This window comes from Mesoplodon bidens (genome assembly GCF_964165515.1).
Source record: "Mesoplodon bidens genome assembly, chromosome: 5".
NCBI classification, from domain to species: domain Eukaryota; kingdom Metazoa; phylum Chordata; class Mammalia; order Artiodactyla; family Ziphiidae; genus Mesoplodon; species Mesoplodon bidens.
The window spans coordinates 141,240,444-141,260,267 of NC_138161.1; the positions used below are offsets into that span (position 1 = coordinate 141,240,444).

Here is a 19,824-nt window from a genome sequence, read left to right on the forward strand (position 1 = left end):
TGACACAGAGGGTAAAAGTATGGACTCTGGTCATGTTTTCTTCCATTCCAAGAGGAGGAATTCTTTTTTTTTTTTTTTTGCAGTACGGGGGCCTCTCACTGTTGTGGCCTCTCCCGTTGCGGAGCACAGGCTCCAGACATGCAGGCTCAGCGGCCACGGCTCACAGGCCCTGCCGGTCCGCGGCATGTGGGATCTTCCCGGACCAGGGCACGAACCTGCGTCCCCTGCATCGGCAGGCAAACCCTCAACCACTGTGCCACCAGGGAAGCTCCAAGAGGAGGAATTCTTGAAGAGAGTTTAAGGGGTGGTGAAGGATCTCTCCCCTCAGAACTTTCTTGTCTCTACAGCACCTCTCATCTCAGCACCCTGTCTTTTGCAGACTTGAATATTTCAGGAGACTCCTAACTACGATCTCTCTTGGTACTCACACTCAGAAGATATTCCTACAAAAAAAAAAAAAAAAAAAAAAAAAAGGAACACATACCTGCTCTTTGACCTCAATGTTATGTTCCCCTTCCAAAATAAGGGTGACAGCTTGCATAATTTGCTTTCCATGAGTACTCATTATTTTATCTATGTGCTGCAAAACAATGGGAAACCCACAATTATGATTTGGAGAACAAAGAAAAAGACCATAGAAAAGAACAGAAGACTTCCAAAAGTTAAACAATGTACAGAGAAGACTCAGAAAACAAGTGAGGCACAGAGAAGGGAACCACCCACATTTCTTTATCTGCCTGAAGGCTGCTGACCCTGTTGCTCAGGGAACATTAGAGAACAACAAGAAAGACCCCACACCAAGGCTCAGGCTCTCCTGCTCTGACACATGCCCACTGCTCTCCATGCCGACACCTTCAGAGGTCAATCCAGTCAATGTGGGCGGGGCAGGGCAGCATCTACGGAATAGCACTGAGAAGGAGTCTCTAAAGGGAAAGAAGCTGAAGCCCCAGAGATAAGTGATTTAGGCAGACGAGAAAACCCATCCTGGCCAGCAAATCAAGTAAAAATCAAGTAACAAGTCAAGGCAGGCCCCCATCCAGCATGGAGGAACGAGAAGACAGGCAGTGCAGGAGTGGAGGGTTAGGTGGCCATATGGTGAAACAGCTCCCAGAACACCTATGAAGGTGACAGGTCTAAACATCAACTCCTGGCTTCTCTGGGAAGGGGCAGCATTTGAATCACGCTTCTGGGCAGATGCTGATGGGAGCAGAGAGGCAGGCCAATGTTTTGTGATGCATATGCAGGGGTAGCTGATCTGGAAACCTGGGTGATTTTACTTACTGGGCGAGTAGAGAGGAGATTTCTAAGAAGGCCCAATGTCTTCATCAGCACATTCAAATCTGAATCTGATAATAACCGGAATAGCTGTTCAGTACTCAAGCTTCGTAAAATATCTGCTTTTATTTTTTGTTCAGCCTGAAATGCCATATTCTGAAAGGATTAAAGAAGTTTCAAGAATCATGCCTATATTTGCATTATTAAATTATATTTTAATAGTAATTCTGATAATTTTCAAAGTATAAACAGAATCTGCAGAAAATCCTTAAGGATGAGTCACATCATTTTTCTGATTCCTGTTAATCACCTATAATTCTGTCTGTCAGAAGAAAGATAACTGTCACTCCTATATATATACTCTTCTATGAGTAATATGACCACTTCCTGACATGGTATTTGCATGTCTTAAGATTTCTCAAATAAATACAAAATCTACTATTATATTTTTTAAAATTCAATTTATTTAAATTAAAAAACCAAACGCTTCACCCATTTCTCCCATCCCCACCCTTACCTCTGGGAACCACCAATCTGTTCTCTGTATCTATGAGCTTGGTTACTTTTGAGAATATCCTTCTGGTTATCAAGTTGCTTTGTGTGCACTTTAATAACAAAATGACTACTGACAACTATACTGTGCCATGTACTCTGCGAAAGACTTAAATGTACTCCCTTATTATGCATGAAAATAAGTAGTGGGTTTTGTTAACTTTACTGGCAGGAAACACCTACTGTGTTCACAGTTCTATGCTAAGTGCTGATCTGCTGGGCCATATCATGCAGGAAGCTCTTGGGGGTAGGAGGTGTATCCAACCTACTAGCAGCCCCAGATGGGCAGGAGCTGTTTTGCTCCTATTTCTCCTTTTTGGACACATTATGGATTATCCCACCTTAACCTAAAGCTACAATAGGTCTGAAGGAAAAAAAAAAAAAAAAAAACATGGCTGATTCCAAATAATTCATACATCAACTTTTGGTATAAAAAAATCTCTTGTAAACTAGGAACTTATTATAATATGTGGTTATTGCCCTCCAGGAACTTCTTAAAATGAAGGATCTAAGACATATGAAAGATCAAGTTACCTAATAACACAAGGCACCATGGCAGAGCAAACAGAGTACTGAGTTGGGTGTCAAGAGGCCCAGGCCAAAGAGAATTCCAAGGTTTTATAGTTTGTGGACAGAGAACATAATAACTGATAACATGGAAACTGATGAGAATAAGATAGTTAATATGAACTTGAGGAGTGGGGTAAATTCAATTTTCAACATTAAAACTGTGCTTGTCAGGGAGCCCTCAAATGAAGTCCCATTAGCCATTTAAGTGATAGACCTGGCGAATAGGGTACAGTTCCATCTGGATATGTATATTCCAAAGCAACCTCTTTTATTAGGGGGAGTTGAACCCCTGAGAGTAGATGAAGTCCCTGAAACGGTAGTGTAAAGGGAAGTAGAAACTGGGAACTGAAACTCGGGGGAATGTCCCCTGAGAAAGAGGTTGAAAAGGAGGCTAAGTACAAAGGGAGGTGAAAAAAAAAAATTAAGTCCTGGGAAAGAGTTTCAAGAAAGAGAAGTGCCAAAAGCTGGTAAGTTAAGGAGAAAAATAACTGTGAATCTACTACATTCAGTGCTTTCTTGGAAGATGATTATTTCCATCCAAAGTTCGTGTGAAAAGACAGCAGATATAGCACAGTACAGGCAGATGAATATGGGCTTGGGACAGGTTCAGAACCTACTTCCATCATTTATTAGCTGTGAAGCCTTAGATGATTCATTTACCTTCCAAGTTCCAGTTTCCCAATTGTAAAGTGGATATATACCAATATAATGTAAAATAAAAATTAGAGGTAGCAAATATAAAACACTTAGTTTAGTGTCTGGCACACAGTATTGAATTATAACTACTATAATTATGTTTAAAAAATTCATGTAGAATTACTCTACTTTCAATTTCAATAAATTTTATTTAAAAAATTTTTAAGGAAAAATGGTTCTCTGACTTCATAGTTATATAGTTGTAGAATTCAGATTATTATAAATTATTTACTAGAAACTGTTAAGAAATCATTGAGCATGTATACCCCAGTTCTGTTACCTTGGGGAAGTTATTTAACGGCTCTGTGCTTAGCTTACTCATCTGTAAAATATGTATACTCTCTAGCTTATTTCACAAAGACGTTATAAAGGAGACACGAAAGTACTTTGTAAAGTAGGCAGCGCTATACAGATATCAATATGTTCATGAGGAGGAAAACTTTTTTTCCCCAAAATTAGATGTCAAGTTTCAACACCTGTCCACTTTTCTTAATAAACAGGAGAACCGAGGAACACCGTGGCCAAGCAACTTGCTTACATTTGAATCTGAAAGGTGAATGAAGTCTTCTAGGTCCTAAGTCTTTAGAAAACTGGGCCAAAAGAGCAAGATTTTTAAAAAAGAAAATTCCAGACATTTCAAAAACACATTCTTTAGTTTTAACTTTGATAGCTGCTCCCTTCTCCTTGCGAAACATACCATTAGAGCCCAAATTCCATTCACTCGTAAAGCAGGATTTTCACTTTGGGTTAATCCACAAAGTAGCTCTACAGCTCCCGATTCTAAAATTGGCTGTGATTGGAAAGGAGAAAAAACAGTTTTAAAGTCAGGTTTGTTAACTAAGTGTATATATACCCTGGTACTCTGACTCCTATTTCTTTCCTGCTCTTACCCAATTTGAAGCAACCTTCACAAAGCAGGGAGTGAGGCGGCCATAAAAATCACCTTGATTCCCGTCTTACCCCTAGGTTCTTCATGACATTTTTTTTTTGTCTTATATTCCATATATATGTGTTAGCATACGGTATTTGTCTTTCTCTTTCTGACTTACTTCACTCTGTATGACGTAAAATAGATAGCTAGTGGGAAGCAGCCACATAGCACAGGGAGCTCAGCTCGGTGCTTTGTGACCACCTAGAGGGGTGGGATAGGGAGGGTGGGAGGGAGGGAGACGCAAGAGGGAAGAGATATGGGAACATATGTATATGTATAACTGATTCACTGTGTTATACAGCAGAAACTAACACACCATTGTAAAGCAATTACACTCCAATAAAGATGAAAAAAAAAAAGAATAAGAATGATGGAAAAAATCTAAAAAAAAAATCACCTTGAGAAGGTCAAGAACAATGATTCTCTCACAAATCCAAAAACCAAAATAAACCCTGTTGCTTCCTTTTTCTCTGTAGTCCTGAAAGACTCAGGAGATATCTTAATTCTGTGTACGTTTCACACATACCCTTATGATCCCATTACCTATCCATATTCTTCTCACCCTCCTCTGAGACGGCCACCCCCGCTTCATGCAACATGTGTCTCAGGTGTTCTTCACAAGTTGTGACTATGAAGCAATATGGCTGGTTTAGAATGGAACTACCTTCCTTACAAATTGTTAATCTTATTTATCAATATGCTGTAGAATTCATCTTTTAAAACTACTTTCAGGACTACCTATCAATCATACAAGCAAAACAGTCTTGTACTTTTATGGTCATATCATATTTTATACCTAAAATAGCATGCATTAGTCTGACTACTTAACTTATGATACTTGGCTGAAAATAGGTTTTGGTAGTTTCTAAAAAATTCAAGCCTTAGAGGACTGATGTACCATCACTAACAAATGCTTAGAAGGCCATGTTTCAAGTGGATTCTAGAAATGTCTTAAGCAATGCAGATTTATATACAAATTGTGCAGTTTTTTAAAAAACTTTTTATTTTGAAATAAGTTCACACTTATAAAGTAGCAAGACTAATATAAGGAACTTCCATATATTCTTCTCCCAGATTCACCAATTTTTTTAAACATCTTTATTGGAGTATAATTACTTTACAATGTTGTGTTGGTTTCTGCTGTATGACAAACTGTATCAGTTATATGTATACATACATCCCCATATCCCCTCCCTCTTGCATCTCCCTCCCACCCTCCCTATCCCACCCCTCTAGGTGGTCACAAAGCACTGAGCTGATCTCCCTGTGCTATGCGGCTGCTTCCCACTAGCTATCTGTTTTACATTTGGTAGTGTATATATGTCAGTGCCACTCTCTCACTTCGTCCCAGCTTACCCTTCCCCCTCCCTGTGTCCTCAAGTCCATTCTGTACATCTGCGTCTTTATTCCTGTCCTGCCCCTAGGTTCATCAGAACCTTTATTTTTTATCCCCCCGACTCCATATATATGTGTTAGCATACGGTATTTTTTTTTTTTTTTTGCGGTACACGGGCCTCTCACTGTTGTGGCCTCTCCCGTTGTGGAGCACAGGCTCCAGACACGCAGGCTCAGCGGCCATGGCTCACGGGCCTAGCCGCTCCGTGGCATGTGGGATCTTCCCGGACTGGGGCACGAACCCATGTCCCCTGCATCGGCAGGCTGACACTCAACCACTGCGCCACCAGGGAAGCCCTAGCATACGGTATTTGTTTTTCTCTTTCTGACTTACTTCACTCTGTATAATAGACTCTAGGTCCATCCACCTCACTACAAATAACTCAGTTTTGTTTCTTTTTATGGCTTAGTAATATTCCATTGTATATACATGTCAAATCTTCTTTATCCATCCATCTGTCGCTGGACACTTACGTTGCTTCCATGTCCTGGCTATTGTAAACAGAGCTGCAATGAACATTGTAGTACATGACTCTTGTTGAATTATGGTTTTCTCAGGGTATATGCCCAGTAGTGGGATTGCTGGGGCATATGGTAGTTCTATTTGTAGTTTTTTAAGGAACCTCCATACTGTTCTCCATAGTGGCTGTATCAGTTTACATTCCCACCAACAGTGCAAGAGGGTTCCCTTTTCTCCACACTCTCTCCAGCATTTATTCTTTGTAGATTTTTTGATGATGGCCATTCTGACCGGTGTGAGGTGATACCTCATTGTTGTTTTGATTTGCATTTCTCTAATGATTAGTGATGTTGAGCATCTTTTCATGTGTTTGTTGGCAATCTGTATACCAGATTCACCAATTTTTAACATGTTGCCATATTTGTTTTATCATTATGTCTCTCATTCTACACTCCCATATCCACATTATTTATCTTTTTCTGAACCCTTTGAAAGTAGAATGCAGGCATCATGCCACTTTACCCTTAATACTTCAATGAGTATTTCCTAAGAACACGGATATTCTCTTAGATAACCAAAGAACACTTACCAAATTCAGAGAAACTGACATTACAACAATACTTTTTTTGACTCTATAGTCCATATTCCCATTTTGTCAACTGGCCCAATAAATGCTCTTATACCATTTCCTTCTCTTCCAGTTAAGAGTCCAGTTTATTTTTTTTTTTTTCTTTTTGCGGTATGCGGGCCTCTCACTCTTGTGGCCTCTCCCGTTGCGGAGCACAGGCTCCGGATGCGCAGGCCCAGCGGCCATGGCTCACGGGCCCAGCCGCTCCGCGGCATATGGGATCCTCCCAGACCGGGGCACGAACCCGTATCCCCTGCATCGGCAGGCGGACTCTCAACCACTGCGCCACCAGGGAGGCCCCAGTTTATTTTTAATATTAAAAAATCAGTCATATTAACGATCCTATACCTGAGTTCATCTAACTTACTTTCTAACTAGACCCTAACTATTCTGAAGGTGGATCTGAGGCAACATAAGAGCCGTTCAGGATGATTAAAAGTGTTGCACTGACTGAAACCAGATCATCCTCAGCCGAGACCCCCACCACCAGGGCAGAGGAACAGACAGAAGCTCTGGTATCCTATCTCGCCCTCCCCTTCCTTCAGAACAGCTGAAGGAAGTTGTTTCTCCCTTTTCGTTCCAAGATTTCTGCTTGCTGAATAATCGTCTCTGAACGTCCACCTTGTTAGTAATGTCTTCCTAACTAACAGTCAAAAGCCCGAAGGTGTTACAATGTAGAAAGACATTCATCAGAATGGGACGACTAAATGTACTTAATAAAGGATGGTGTCTAAACCTAGTTCACGATTGGGCAGGCCAGAGATATTTTAACAAGATAAAACTAAATCTGTAAGGTTTCCCCCCTCCTTTATTAAAGTTTATTTCCATTTCCCTATTATAAAAATGCATGCTCAATTTATAAAATGCATAAAAGAAGGGGAAAAAAATCCCCAAGTGCAATCCTTCCCTAAACAACTACCATTAACATTAAACATTAAAAAGATTATTTTCCAATGCCAGCAGTTATCTCTTGAAATGACCTGTAATCCTGGTTTACAAAATTGGGTCTTAATGTATTCATTAGTAAATATGATTGGAAAATAGTCTATTATTTGTGTAATTATTTCCTACATTTGCAGTTGTAGGCAGTTTAGATTGACTGCAAGCTGTAATATCTTTTAAATACACTTCATATGCCAGGCAGAAAAGGGATAAGAGGAAATGATAATCATATTTTTAAATGATTTAATATGCCCCCCCCCAATCCAAACAATTCAGAAATAGCTTTTAAGCACCAATCCTCAAATTTCAATGTCAACTACTGTGAAAACTATTTAACTAAACTTTAGGTAGGCCGGGCAAAAGTCATCTAGGAAGAGAAAATCAACACTAACCTCTTTGCTTGGAGAAAATTCAAGAAGAAGATTACATAACATGGAAGACGCTACTACTAGGATTTCATCTGGTGCATTTTGTAAAACCTGTGGAATTAAAAAGATACTATTAATGGTTTGCAACCATGGGGGTAAGATCACAAGAATAAATGAGAACAAAAACAATTTATCTTTCAAACTGATTTCTCATATTGGAGAGATAGTTAGGAAAGATCTACTTGATATCAAGTGAAACTTTTCATTGTGCTGTCATTATGAGTGACTAAGGCCCTCACATCTATCTCGCTGGAGGAGAAGCTACAGCCCCACTGCCAGGATGGGGGCTGCTACATGGAAAAGGAGACAGACACAAGTCAGGGAGCCGGTGCTCTATGTAAAAAGTTTGAAGACCACAGAACTGCTTTAGGGCAAGTTAACCCAATTTACTCCACCATATTCAGGCCACTTATGAAACCACAGAATTGCCCTAGGACCTGAGACTTTCTGATGTCTCTGGAAAGACTTGTTTGACTAGGAACATGGATGGATCAAGCTACTACTCAGGCAGGGCAAGGTGGGGAACTGGTTCTCAGGACTGGAATCACACAGTCCTGGTTCCAACCCTCACTCCTCCACTTACTAGAAGTGTGAACTTAAGCACATTTCTTAACCTCTCTGAGCCTTCAAATTGAGGAAAATAACACTTCCTTGATGGGACTATATAAGATTAAATGTGATTTGGTGAATAATAAGGGAAGCGGCATAGCATCGGAGTTAAGAACACAGAATGCTTGAGTACAAATTTCAGCTTAACCACTAACTAGGTGTATGAATTCCTTGGTTATGAAATGGGGATAATAATAGTGTCTGCTTCATAGAGTTTATGTGAAAATTAATATATGAAAAGATTTTAGAACAGTAATTGTCACACAGTAACGGTTATATAAATAAGGTTTTAAAAAAGGTAACTTACTGCCATAATTCTTGTTATCAGGCACATAGCAGTTATACAGCAAACTAACTGCCATGGACTCTTACTGAACTCAGAAAACAACACAGCATGATGACAAAGGTTCGTTGCCATTAGCTATTATAAGAACCTCCTCTTTCTAGATTCTAAGAGAGAAGGCTTCATAAACACTACCACGTATACGCAATATCCACTTCAAATAAATCCTTTGCATTTGCAATCAGATCAGGATGAGGCTTATCATCCCAAAAGTAATCCTAGGAGCTCTAGTTACGCAAATTGGAAATGGATCATCACAAAAAATTCAGAGAGTTAAATACATTATCAGCTAAATCAAGTCTGAGGTTCCCAAGTTAAGAACAAGCAAGAATTACAAAATGGAAGCAGTTCTCCTAAGATACTGTGTTTTAACTCTTCTGTGAATCGTTAGCTAGTCGATAAAGATCACATCTCATATACTATGCAGGCTGATCTCTGTGTGTGCCACAACCCACTTTAACACCCTTTTCACCCTTCCCTTTCTTTGCCATGCCCTTCCTATGTCTCTCAGGTATATACCCTATCCATGCCTTAAGGCTGTCCCATTCCAGAAGCCTCCCTGGAGCCCTTCCAATCAGAAGTCATCCTATCCTCCCCTGAGTGCCCACTGCTATTGTCTGTGACCTCTCTTAGGGTCCTTACTACTGTTCACTTTCAAATTCTTTGTGCAGCCCTGCCAATCTCTTTTCCTACTAACAAATTTAAGCTTCTTGAAGGAATAATCTATGATAATATCTATAGTCTAATTTATCCTGGCCTGTATCAACTAAATGGCATTGCACAAAGTGGGTGCTCAATGAATGCTTTTGAATTAAGAGAAATAATCATTTTCCAAAATTATACTACTTAGAATCATTGACTGAAATAAGTGCGCACCTACCAAGGCTTTTAAAAAGTTGCTTTGTTTCTGGTCTATGTGCTGGGGAATTTGCAATCATATGAATTCAGAGCAGGGTATTTTGGGGGGAGGGGCATTCTGTGTTTTGTTAAGAAGAAAAAAATGACTTTAAAAATGTGTAACTTTTAAAAGAAACATTAATAAATGGCTATTATTTGTTTTAAAAAGTTGCTTTGTTTGATATGACTCACTTTTTAAAGTATTATTTATTGTTTTATAGAGATTAATCTGGTTTTATAAGTTTCATTTTCAAATTACATAATAATAAATTAAAACAGAAAAGATTCTATGAAATCCTTAAAAGCATTTACTCACTACAGTATAAGATCTAACATGTGAAATTCAGAAGTTGACATCTAACACTGACCAAATAGAATTTCACCAAAATAAGAACAAAAAATAACCACAAATAAAAGTTTTAGCTAAAATCAAACATCTACTCTCTTGTGGTTTGCTAACCAATATTTAAAAACATGGAAAAGCAAAAGGGGAAAAAGAATCAATAGACATGCAAACAGCCTATGAACTAAGAGAAACCTAAAAGTATCTGAAATAAATCACCCATTTACTTCCAGGCTTTTAATACTATACTTTAAATGTGCAACATAGTAGTAGTTTGATAGTAATTATACCCACATGTAACCAAGTGCTCAAAATCCTTTTAGACTGCTCACCAGACCTTTGCCCAGGTAGAACTAGTCAAAAACCACATGTTGCTTCTTTCTGATTCATATGAGAGAGGGGTACCAAGCTGAGCAATCAGAGAAAATGGCTCCAGAGAAAATATTTGGAAGTTATTTTGGGAAATAGGAGAGCACTTTAAAAAATCTTGAATGGGGACTTCCCTGGTGGCGCAGTGGTTAAGAATCCACCTGCCAATGCAGGGCACATGGGTTCAAGCCCTGGTCCGGGAAGATCCCACATGCCACGGAGCAACTAAGCCCACGCGCCACAACTACTTAGCCTGTGCTCTAGAGCCCGCAAACCACAACTACTGAGCCCACGTGCCACACCTAGTGGAGCCCACGTGCCACAACTGCTAAAGCCCACGTGCCTAGAGCCCACGCTCCGCAACAAGAGAAGCCACCGCAGTGAGAAGCCTGTGCACCGCAACGAAGAGCAGCCCCCGCTCGCTGCAACTAGAGAAAGCCCACGCACAGCAACGGAGACCCAACGCAGCCAAAAAAAAAAAAAAAAGTAAAGTGATATATTTAAGAAAAATTTTTTGAATGGACAGAATCAATAAATCAAGATTAAGCTGCTATGAAAAAGGTGCAATCTAAGAACAAGCAAGAGTGGCAACATTGAAATCCCTTTACTAAGGAGAGCGTAATGTTTCTGTTCACGCTACTCCTCTCTGGAAAATCCTCCTGACTTCCTCTTGCATTCAAAGCTACTTCGTAATCTTCCTGCCTGAAGCCTCCCCCAACTATTTCTGCCACACTTATGCCTCTACTGTAGCCTGAGGCTTTAAGCTGGGGGCAAGAGCTCTGCAGTAAAAATTTTTGGTAGACTTACTGTGCCCAGAAGCTTTCACAGTAGGTATTAAAAAACAAAACAAAAAACCAAAAGCTTAAACAAATAAATCTGTTGATTAAATGCAAGGTGTATAGTTACTTAAAAAAAAGAAAAAAAGATGGTGAGACTAAGTTGACCTGTGGTTCTGTACTGTATCAGGGATAACATTATTAGTAGCAACCTGTGCATATTCTAAGTCTCAATTCAGATAATTATTTGACCTAAACCACCTTTTTCTTTTTTTTTTGGCCCTCAAGGAAAGACCTTTAGGTCTTAACAAAGAAGTCATTCTGGAATAGAGAGACAGGAAGTAATAATTGTTTTAAAAAATATCCAGGATTGCCAAAAGACTAAGAACAGGTTATATCTGTAAATGGCTGATTCCTTTCTTTTTTATAAATAAAAATTACAAAGATGACTCTGGACATAAGTCTAAAGTGTAACACTAGACACACAGGGAGATAAGTAACTAGAGTTTCATTTAATGAAAGAAAGCCAGGCATGTACTTCCCCTGTCACACACGAGATGCTGCCCTCAGAAATACATTCTGCACGTTCTAAAGAGGCTTAGAACATCACATCTGAGGAGATAAATGTTTAAAACGCTTTAACATAAAAATCAGATACACTCCTAGACCAGAGAGTGCTGCCAGCTACCTCGCTCACTAAAGGCTCGGTGGGAATAGGTGTGGACTTGCTGCTTTCTCCTTACCTTCATTAAAGGTTTCCACACGGCGTGATCCTGGAAACTGGTTCGAAGCTGCTGCACAGATCTAGATAAACTGTGCAAACATCTACAAAGAATAATCAAAATTAGCTTCACAAGAAGCCGAAACTTTTACGTTTCAAACACACTGCTTGGCATTGCACAATTACTAATATACACTTCAAGTTTATCTACAGACATCGTTAATTCAACTACTTCAGGACTTCACAGGCTTTTCAGGCTAGCTTCTCTGTTAAATAGTGTTACGCACTGTATGAATTCACCTGAGAATACTTTCAAGTAACATTTGGATTCTGTGCTTACTCGGTGAAGGTCCGGAAAGGAAACAGGTTAAACACACGGCAAAGGATTTTTATTCAGGCCATTTAAAGCTCATACCTGACGGCAGCTAACCGCACCTTGACACTAGACTCAGACAAGCCAGTCACAATTCGGTCCATCATATTTTCAGTCTCAATGATCTGGAGAAAAAGGTTAATGCTGCATAAATAACAACACGAAGATGACAAACTTCACTGCTTGTAAATGCAAGTATGTTAATGTCCATTTTAAGTTAATGTTTTCAGCAAGAGTTTTTGCCTCTGGAACAATCATTCTGCAGTGGGGGCAGGCAGCTCATCAGAAAGGTAGGGCTACCCCACCAAGGTCCTGCCAGACTGAATGACAGGCTTATGGGCAGATTATGTTTCTTCATTTATTTTTAAAGACACTTAAAACAATAATTACATGTGATAAATACTGCAGAGGTGTTGCATAAACAGTATTGAGAAAAAGCAAGATACTACTGAACGACCATTGGGCAGGTTCCTGCCAGCGTTTCTCCTGCCAGTGAGTTTCTTGAAAAATCATGGTCCACGCTCAGCCCTTATGAAAAGAAATCTGTGGGTTTCTGACAGAGCCACCCTGTGGCTACTTTCTTCCCAAGCAAGTGGAAATTAAGCTAAATATTTAGAAAAGTAATCCTTGCCAACTTTCACTGTAGCACCAAGTCCTGCTACATGTCATCATTACAATCATGAAGCTTTATTATTTTTTTAAAATTTAAAAACAAGATAGCCTACGATTTTCCTTCATTAAACAATGCATAGCGTGTGGAAGAAATTAAGTTTAATTTGTGTGGTCCTATGGAAATACAGCATATTAAGAAAAAATGCTAATGCTATCAAAACACAAATATTAACAAAAACAACATTATTTGTTGAGTACTTCTATATGCCAGGCATTGTGCTAATAAGCATGTTGCGTTATGTGACTTAAGCCTTTTGTAGGCATTATTCTTCCCCATCAGCACATTAGGAAATTGAAGATTCTAGATAATCCAGAGTTTGCTTAGGATCACGGAGCTGAGACAGGAATCCAGGCATCTGACTCTGGAGTCCTTATGCTCAGCCATGCTTGTAACACTGCCCTGGTTAGAGTAGTCCCGTGCTCATCAGGTAGTTCCCAGTGTGGGCAACACATTAACGGGAGGCATTACTTTCCCCTGGGAGAACACCTGGTTGGGGGAACATGTAGGAAGATCGCCTGTGGAGTTTAACAAAGTCCCAGGCCAATTAAATCAGATTCTCTGTGGCGGGGCCCAGGCACCTGTATTTTTTTAAAAAGCTCCTCAATTAGAGTCCAGTGCTCAGCCAAGGTTGAGGGTCACTGACCTAGACTAAAATGAGAGGAGTTAAAGGCTGACCTCAGAACAGGAGAGGGTGGGAAATCTCAGGATGTTCAAGCCGAATGGGAAGAGAAGAAAACAGAGTTGAAATGAACAGTGCCTGGGAGAAGATTACCAACTATTAAGAACAGGGAACCACACTGCAGTTGTAGGGTAGGAGGAATGGTCATTTTTTAAAAACATAGTGATTTTCAGGTTCCGAGGTGCCTGAAGAAAACTTACATATTGATGTGTTTCTCACTCCGGACCAAAGCTAATCTCACCGTGACCTTTACGCACACCCACCCTCTGTCCTCACTGTCACTTCCAGCCCCAGAACATCTGCCTACCTATCGGACCCTCATATACCTTTCTTTCTCACCTGGATGCCCTGCTCAGACACTCCACATATTAGATTCCCTTCCACTGTCCTCCCACAACGCATTCCTGCTTCAGATCCCAAACTGCTGGTATTACAGTAGAAAACCCACCAAACCCGGCTGCCTGGTCTCTCAGGGTACGCCATCCCCCCGCAGTGGGGTCCTCACCGAGGGCCCGACAGCCTTGCACTCCCCTGCAGGAGACTCCCACACTCCTTAGGATGTTTACCTCCTACCTCTAACGCTTCCTACCTCCCTCACACCCTCAGTCCCTCTGAGGTCACCTCATTTTTGCGGGGACATTGCTTTCTTTCTGGGACACAAGTTGCCTCAACTTCCCCCTTCTCATTAACGTGTCTCCATACCTGTCTTCTGCACTCCTGTACTGTTGAAGCTGGGTACTTACAGCTCAAAGCCCTGCCCCCTCCCCCACCCCTCTTTCTTGCATCTTTACTCTGCCCCACGCCACTGGATCCTCTTCCTCAGCCTGCCCCACCTCCCATTCCCACTCCTATTTAAAAGACCTAAGTGCCCAAACATTAGCCTCTTTAAGCTACAGACCTCTCACCCCTTCCCTTCCTTAAATGGACATGTGTCCCAAAGCTCTGTTCATCCTTACTCTACTTAAATGACACTGTTGTGACTTCAAAATCAGCTTGATATGGGTAATTCTCTTTCCTGACCTCTAGCTTCATATTTCCAACTGCCTGCTAAACACAAACGTAAGTTCCACAATGTCTGGTGGAACGTCTAACTCATGTCCCACGCTGAGTTTATCTTCCCTCCCCTAAGCCTGCTCTTTCTCTACATCTGTCTGTCTGTCACTCTGATAGTGTTACTATTCTCCCAGTCACTACATTTGTGTTAATTTTGACTCCATCTCTTCCTGAATACCCAATCAAGTGATTTTGCACTGTACACCTTATATTCATTTCCTTACTAGTCTCACTCCAATAAACTAGTTAGGACCTTATTACACTATTTGTTTGGGATTATAGTGTTTTCCAAGTTGTCTAATCTTTTGTGCTATAGCAACTGTCAAAGACTGGCTGACTGACAGGTTACTTCAATCAAGGACTAGCCACTGTTCTTGAAAAAGACAAGGCCAAACCAGGACCTTTAGCTTGGGAAGGAAATGAAAACTTGGGGCACAAGTCTTAGTCACTGGATAGCTAGATGCAGAAGTCTGAAAGCTCCTTCCCAGTGGCTTGGGAAATAAATTTTACTTGAGAATAAGAAGGGATAACTTGGGAGAAACAGCTGCCTGTACTGAGTGTAATCACATTATCAGAAAATGAAGTGATGGGGGCTGGGGCAGAGACAGGAACACGTGATTACTCTCCAAGAACTGAGAAATACTATTAGACTGGCTTCTGGTGCTTAAGAAACCTGGGCATGGCAAAGACTTGAAAGAGACGTCTGGATAATACTGACCGGCCACACCTAACCAAAGATGTAAATCTGCCAAGGCACAGGACGGGTGTAGCAATCATGTCGGCATATAGACTCGCTCTATGCTTCTGAGCAACTCAATTGACCTCTCTGGGCCTTCAGTAAAATGAGAGGATAGAGCAATGATTATTTTACCTCCAACTCTTTGCAGTCAGGTAAATAAAAATTGTGTTAGTCTGTTTGGGCAAAACTATCATGTTGTTCAGAAGTGACCTGGGAAGCAAGGCTGGTGAGGAGAGACTGGAGATAGCGCAGGGCAGGGGGACAAAATCAGGGAGTAGGCAAGGAAGGGCAAACACGGCACGGCTCCTATTTACATACCCGCATTTACCTATTCAGCAAATACCTGAGGGTCCACTGAGCGCTAGGCATGGTTTTAAAACTGGAAGATGCAATGCGGGAGACAGAGCCCTCGTTCCCACCAAACTTACAGCGCTGAACAAGCAAATGCAATGAACTATTCAAGGGCTACGCCACTTGAATCGATGTCAGCAAGAGGTGACACAGGCCATCGGGCTTAAGGCAAACAGAGTGAAATAAGCACAAAGGGTAAGCAGGAAAAACATCCATTCTCAAGAATGGGAGTTTTACTATAGGCTGGGAAGTGGCTATTAATGACCTTACCAGACAATGTTCTGGTTCAGGCCAGAGGACACTGGAGAACTGTGTTAGTGGTCAGTCACTGCAACATAGAGTGGAGCTTTGAGCTTTCTCTCAAGTTTCTTGGGGGTGTGGTGGCTGACACTTTGGGCTGGAGGATAGCTATAAGGTGGCTGGAAAACTTTTCTCCTGATTTAGGATATAAAACAGTAGGACTATCTGGAAGTATATTCCCTTCAGACTACAGGTCATAGTCTATCAAAATATCTGCAGTAGGAGGCCCAGATTTGTAACTAAATTCGTCATGGAGGAACTTCAGTAACGCTACTAGGTTTCTAGAAAGCACACTACTTGAGTGTCTGATCTACTCTCTCCATCAAGATATCAGGCAGGGAGCAAGTGGGTGAAAATGATACAAAATCCGAATGTGAAATGAATCTAGGATTCTAATCCAGAAGACTATCCTAACAGGCTATGTGAATGAGCAACATGATCTAACCGCAACTGTAGCCTTGAGGCTACTGAGAGCGCCTATGCAGGGATAAAAGGAGAATTATAGTGAGTACACTAACCAAAATGAGGATAAAAATGTGATTAGGAGGTAGGGAAAGGTTTGGAATCAAATCCACAGAAAAAAACTTCAAGTCAGCTGGGAAGGAATTGGCAGTGGCCGCTGCCATAGCCCTCTGACCCACATGAAGGTCTAACAGAGCACTAGATAGCTTCTCAGATCTGGGGTTGGAAAGCCAAGTACAATAAAACACATTTTCAACGACACCAGTACCATGCTGTAAAGCCTTGATAATAATGGACAGCCAAGTCCTAGCCCCGGCAAAGGATCTTTAGGTCTTTCCAGGATATAAGAGCAATGCCAAGTTGGGCTTGAAGTTGTTGTGCCTCATGATTCTTGTTGGAGATTCCTCAGCCATAGCTCAGCAAATATGCCCTGCGGCATAGCTTGTTGAATCTGCTTTAAAAGAGAGAGAGAGAGAGAGAGAGAGAGAGATATACAGACACTGTGCCTGGCCGGGAGGAATATCAGTAGTGGCCTGAATCCTCAGAGTGGAGGAGCCATCTCTCTATCTCTGCTCTTTTAGAGGACTGGTTTGTACACTTAACTACAGAATTAAATCACATAAAATATGCTGTACCCTAAACTGACCACACTTTAGGTCAATGGACCTGGTGTCTTCATAACTACATGCTTTTGCTAAGCTTTCTGGCTCTGACATTGCAGCTCTTGTAGGAGTAGATGAAGATCTACTGGAACAGCATCTGAGGCCCCTGTCTTGGGACAGGAGATCCCTACAGCCTGGGGGAGAGAAGGGTAGTCAGCTTAGAGGGTCATGAGGAAAATGCAGAACCCAGATAATCCTAAGGCAGAGGTTCATGGCACACATGGGAATGTTAGTAAGATAAAGGTGGCCTTGGCTTAAAAGGGAATTCCCTAGCCCTCCATGAGCACTAGTGGATCCATAATTAAGTTGTGGCCAAGTCATATACCATCTCTTCCTCAGAAAACTGAAGAACTGAAGGATTACAGAGTTAAAACAAATAAACAAACAGAAAGACAAGACATGGCTATTCTTCCAGCAAGATCCAGGATGAAGCATTTTCCAGGTACTACAAACTTCAGAGAGGACTTTGAACTGTGATGAAACCAGATCAAGCAGAAGATGTGGAAACTGAAACCAGGCAGATTCTTAGTGGTGTCACCAAACTACTCAGACAATTCAAAGCAGGTGGGCTCGGAGTCAAGGGAGTTGGATTTTCTTAATGTCAATTACTTATGCTAATGTGCACAATGGCCAGGCAAACACAATTTAATTCCAAAGGGGCTTTTGTGAAAGGTTCCTAGAAAGAGTTCCAACAGAGGATAACAAGACAGAACTCTCCAGAAAGAGTGAAGACCTGGAATCAAACTTTGTAAGTCAGGAGATGCAGCCATCTAAGATCTAAGATGATAAGGTACCAAATCCAGAAAGTCTAGTTAAAGCAGCAAGGACTAAGCAGCCAAGCAGAGTGTAGCACAAGGAGGTCAGGAACAAAGAGTAGGTGGCAAGGAAAAAGGATCTACAAGAGCCCTGAACCTGTTAGGTGTAGATGGCAATGCTTCAGTTTCGTAAGTGTCAATGTAGATGGGTCTCAGGGCACACACTTGAGTCTTTCCTACTTGGGGCCACTTACTTAAGGTCCAGCCCCTCATCTAACTTATCTTTTCTAAAGATGAGCCTTATGAACACAAGATCGGATGACAGTGCAGTCGACTGGCTTTGGAAATGAGGTAGAGGCTGGGAGGAAGGAGAAGCATTAAGAGATAACAAAGTAAACACTAGAGTGAGATAAACACGTACAGCCAGCTGATCTGGTAGACTGAGTAGCATTAGTAAGGGACTGGGGAGGGATCTATTCCTAAAAATGGAAAACCAACTTTCCTAGGTTTTAGGATGTGACCCTTCTGATTCTGCCACAGAATACTTAAGGATATGCTGCCATGCCTATCATGGAAATGCTTGAGTACTTAATATTTATAATTCCTGAGTACATCCTCATGCCATGTCCCCTTTATTAAAACAAAGCAAAACAAACAAACAAAAACCCCCAAGAGCACATGGCCTTTCATGAATCAAGCAAGGGCAGCTGCAGTGCTTGCTCCTGAACAAGTTCAACTGGGAAACCAATCGTCTTTCTGCATTCTTCTGCATGGCGTTAATGGCGGCAGATACGACTCTCTGAAAGATCTAAATCCATTTACGGCTGTTAATTTTTAGTCGAATAATGTTAAAATCTACAGAGGTCTTAGAAATAAACTCATCCACCTTCTTTAGTTGACAATGAGGTCTTTGAAATTCAGAAAGATTCAGTCACTGGTCCAGGGGTTCTCTAGGCAAATCTGAGGCAAAGCTGGGGCTCCACCTGGTTTTCTTACTTCCAGTGTGAGGTCCTTTCTACTCACTGCACTTAAGGGTAAGATTTTTGCTTAGCCTTAGTAACCAAGTTGAGGCCTGAATTTGAAAATGACGAAAGAAGAGAACTTAAAAAGTCAGCAGTGCTGTGCGAACTACAAATTATATACTGACATCTTAGGCCAAAAAAAGATTAGCATATACTATAAAAGGCAAGAGAGGTCATCATTAATAAACTGGACTGACAAGGGAAAAAGAAAACGTACAACTCACAGGACTAAGAGAGAAAAATGACAAATCAACCATTCAGCTTGGGTTGGAGTATAAACGCCAAAGGTCAGAGAGGATGCAACTCAATGAAGAAAAATTAAGAAAACACTGTGAAGAAACCACCAGAGTGAGTTCCACTGACTTTTAAATTCAATTCCCTTATAATCTGATCTCCATTCTAAAATCAGGATCTAGCTTCAGCAGATACCAAATAAATAGAACTAATATTCTACTGTTCTCAGGCCACAAGCCCCATCTGCTCTGGATGAGAACTGCAGGTTTTCCCAACCACAGCCTATCCTATGTCATATCTTTGCCACTGCTCCAATTTAAGATTTTCTGACATTTTCCTCTAGCAAATATTTAAAAAATAAAGGGTAGTTTTTACCAGAAGCTCTTTTTTTTTTTTTTTTTTTTCTAAAAGATCACAGTTTCTCTTAGGACAGATTACTGATCAAAACACTATATTCTGGAGTCTCAGTAAACATTTTACAAAGCATTTCTTCCCTTCTCTCAGTCTTCTATTGCTCTTCACACCCACATTAATACCAGACTTCTCTAACTCCACAATCCTGGGAGACAGGGGGTTGGGAGAATAC

General features: G+C 41.0%; 1 protein-coding gene across 5 annotated transcripts in view; it reads right to left on the reverse strand.

Moving 5' to 3' along the window:
• ARMC8 (armadillo repeat containing 8) overlaps positions 1-19,824 on the reverse strand; it is a 104,380-nt gene that overhangs the window by 16,694 nt on the left and 67,862 nt on the right. For 3 of the 5 annotated variants that reach the window (XM_081235823.1, XM_081235824.1, XM_081235821.1), the window contains 6 exons: positions 12,351-12,433; positions 11,958-12,039; positions 7,842-7,928; positions 3,791-3,883; positions 1,282-1,431; positions 485-580 (listed from right to left, as the gene is read on the reverse strand). In XM_081235823.1, coding sequence (XP_081091949.1) covers positions 485-580; positions 1,282-1,431; positions 3,791-3,883; positions 7,842-7,928; positions 11,958-12,039; positions 12,351-12,433 — 591 coding nt within the window. The remainder of the gene's footprint in view (positions 1-484; positions 581-1,281; positions 1,432-3,790; positions 3,884-7,841; positions 7,929-11,957; positions 12,040-12,350; positions 12,434-19,824) is intronic. The other 2 variants (XM_081235822.1, XM_081235825.1) reach the window with 2 other exon arrangements.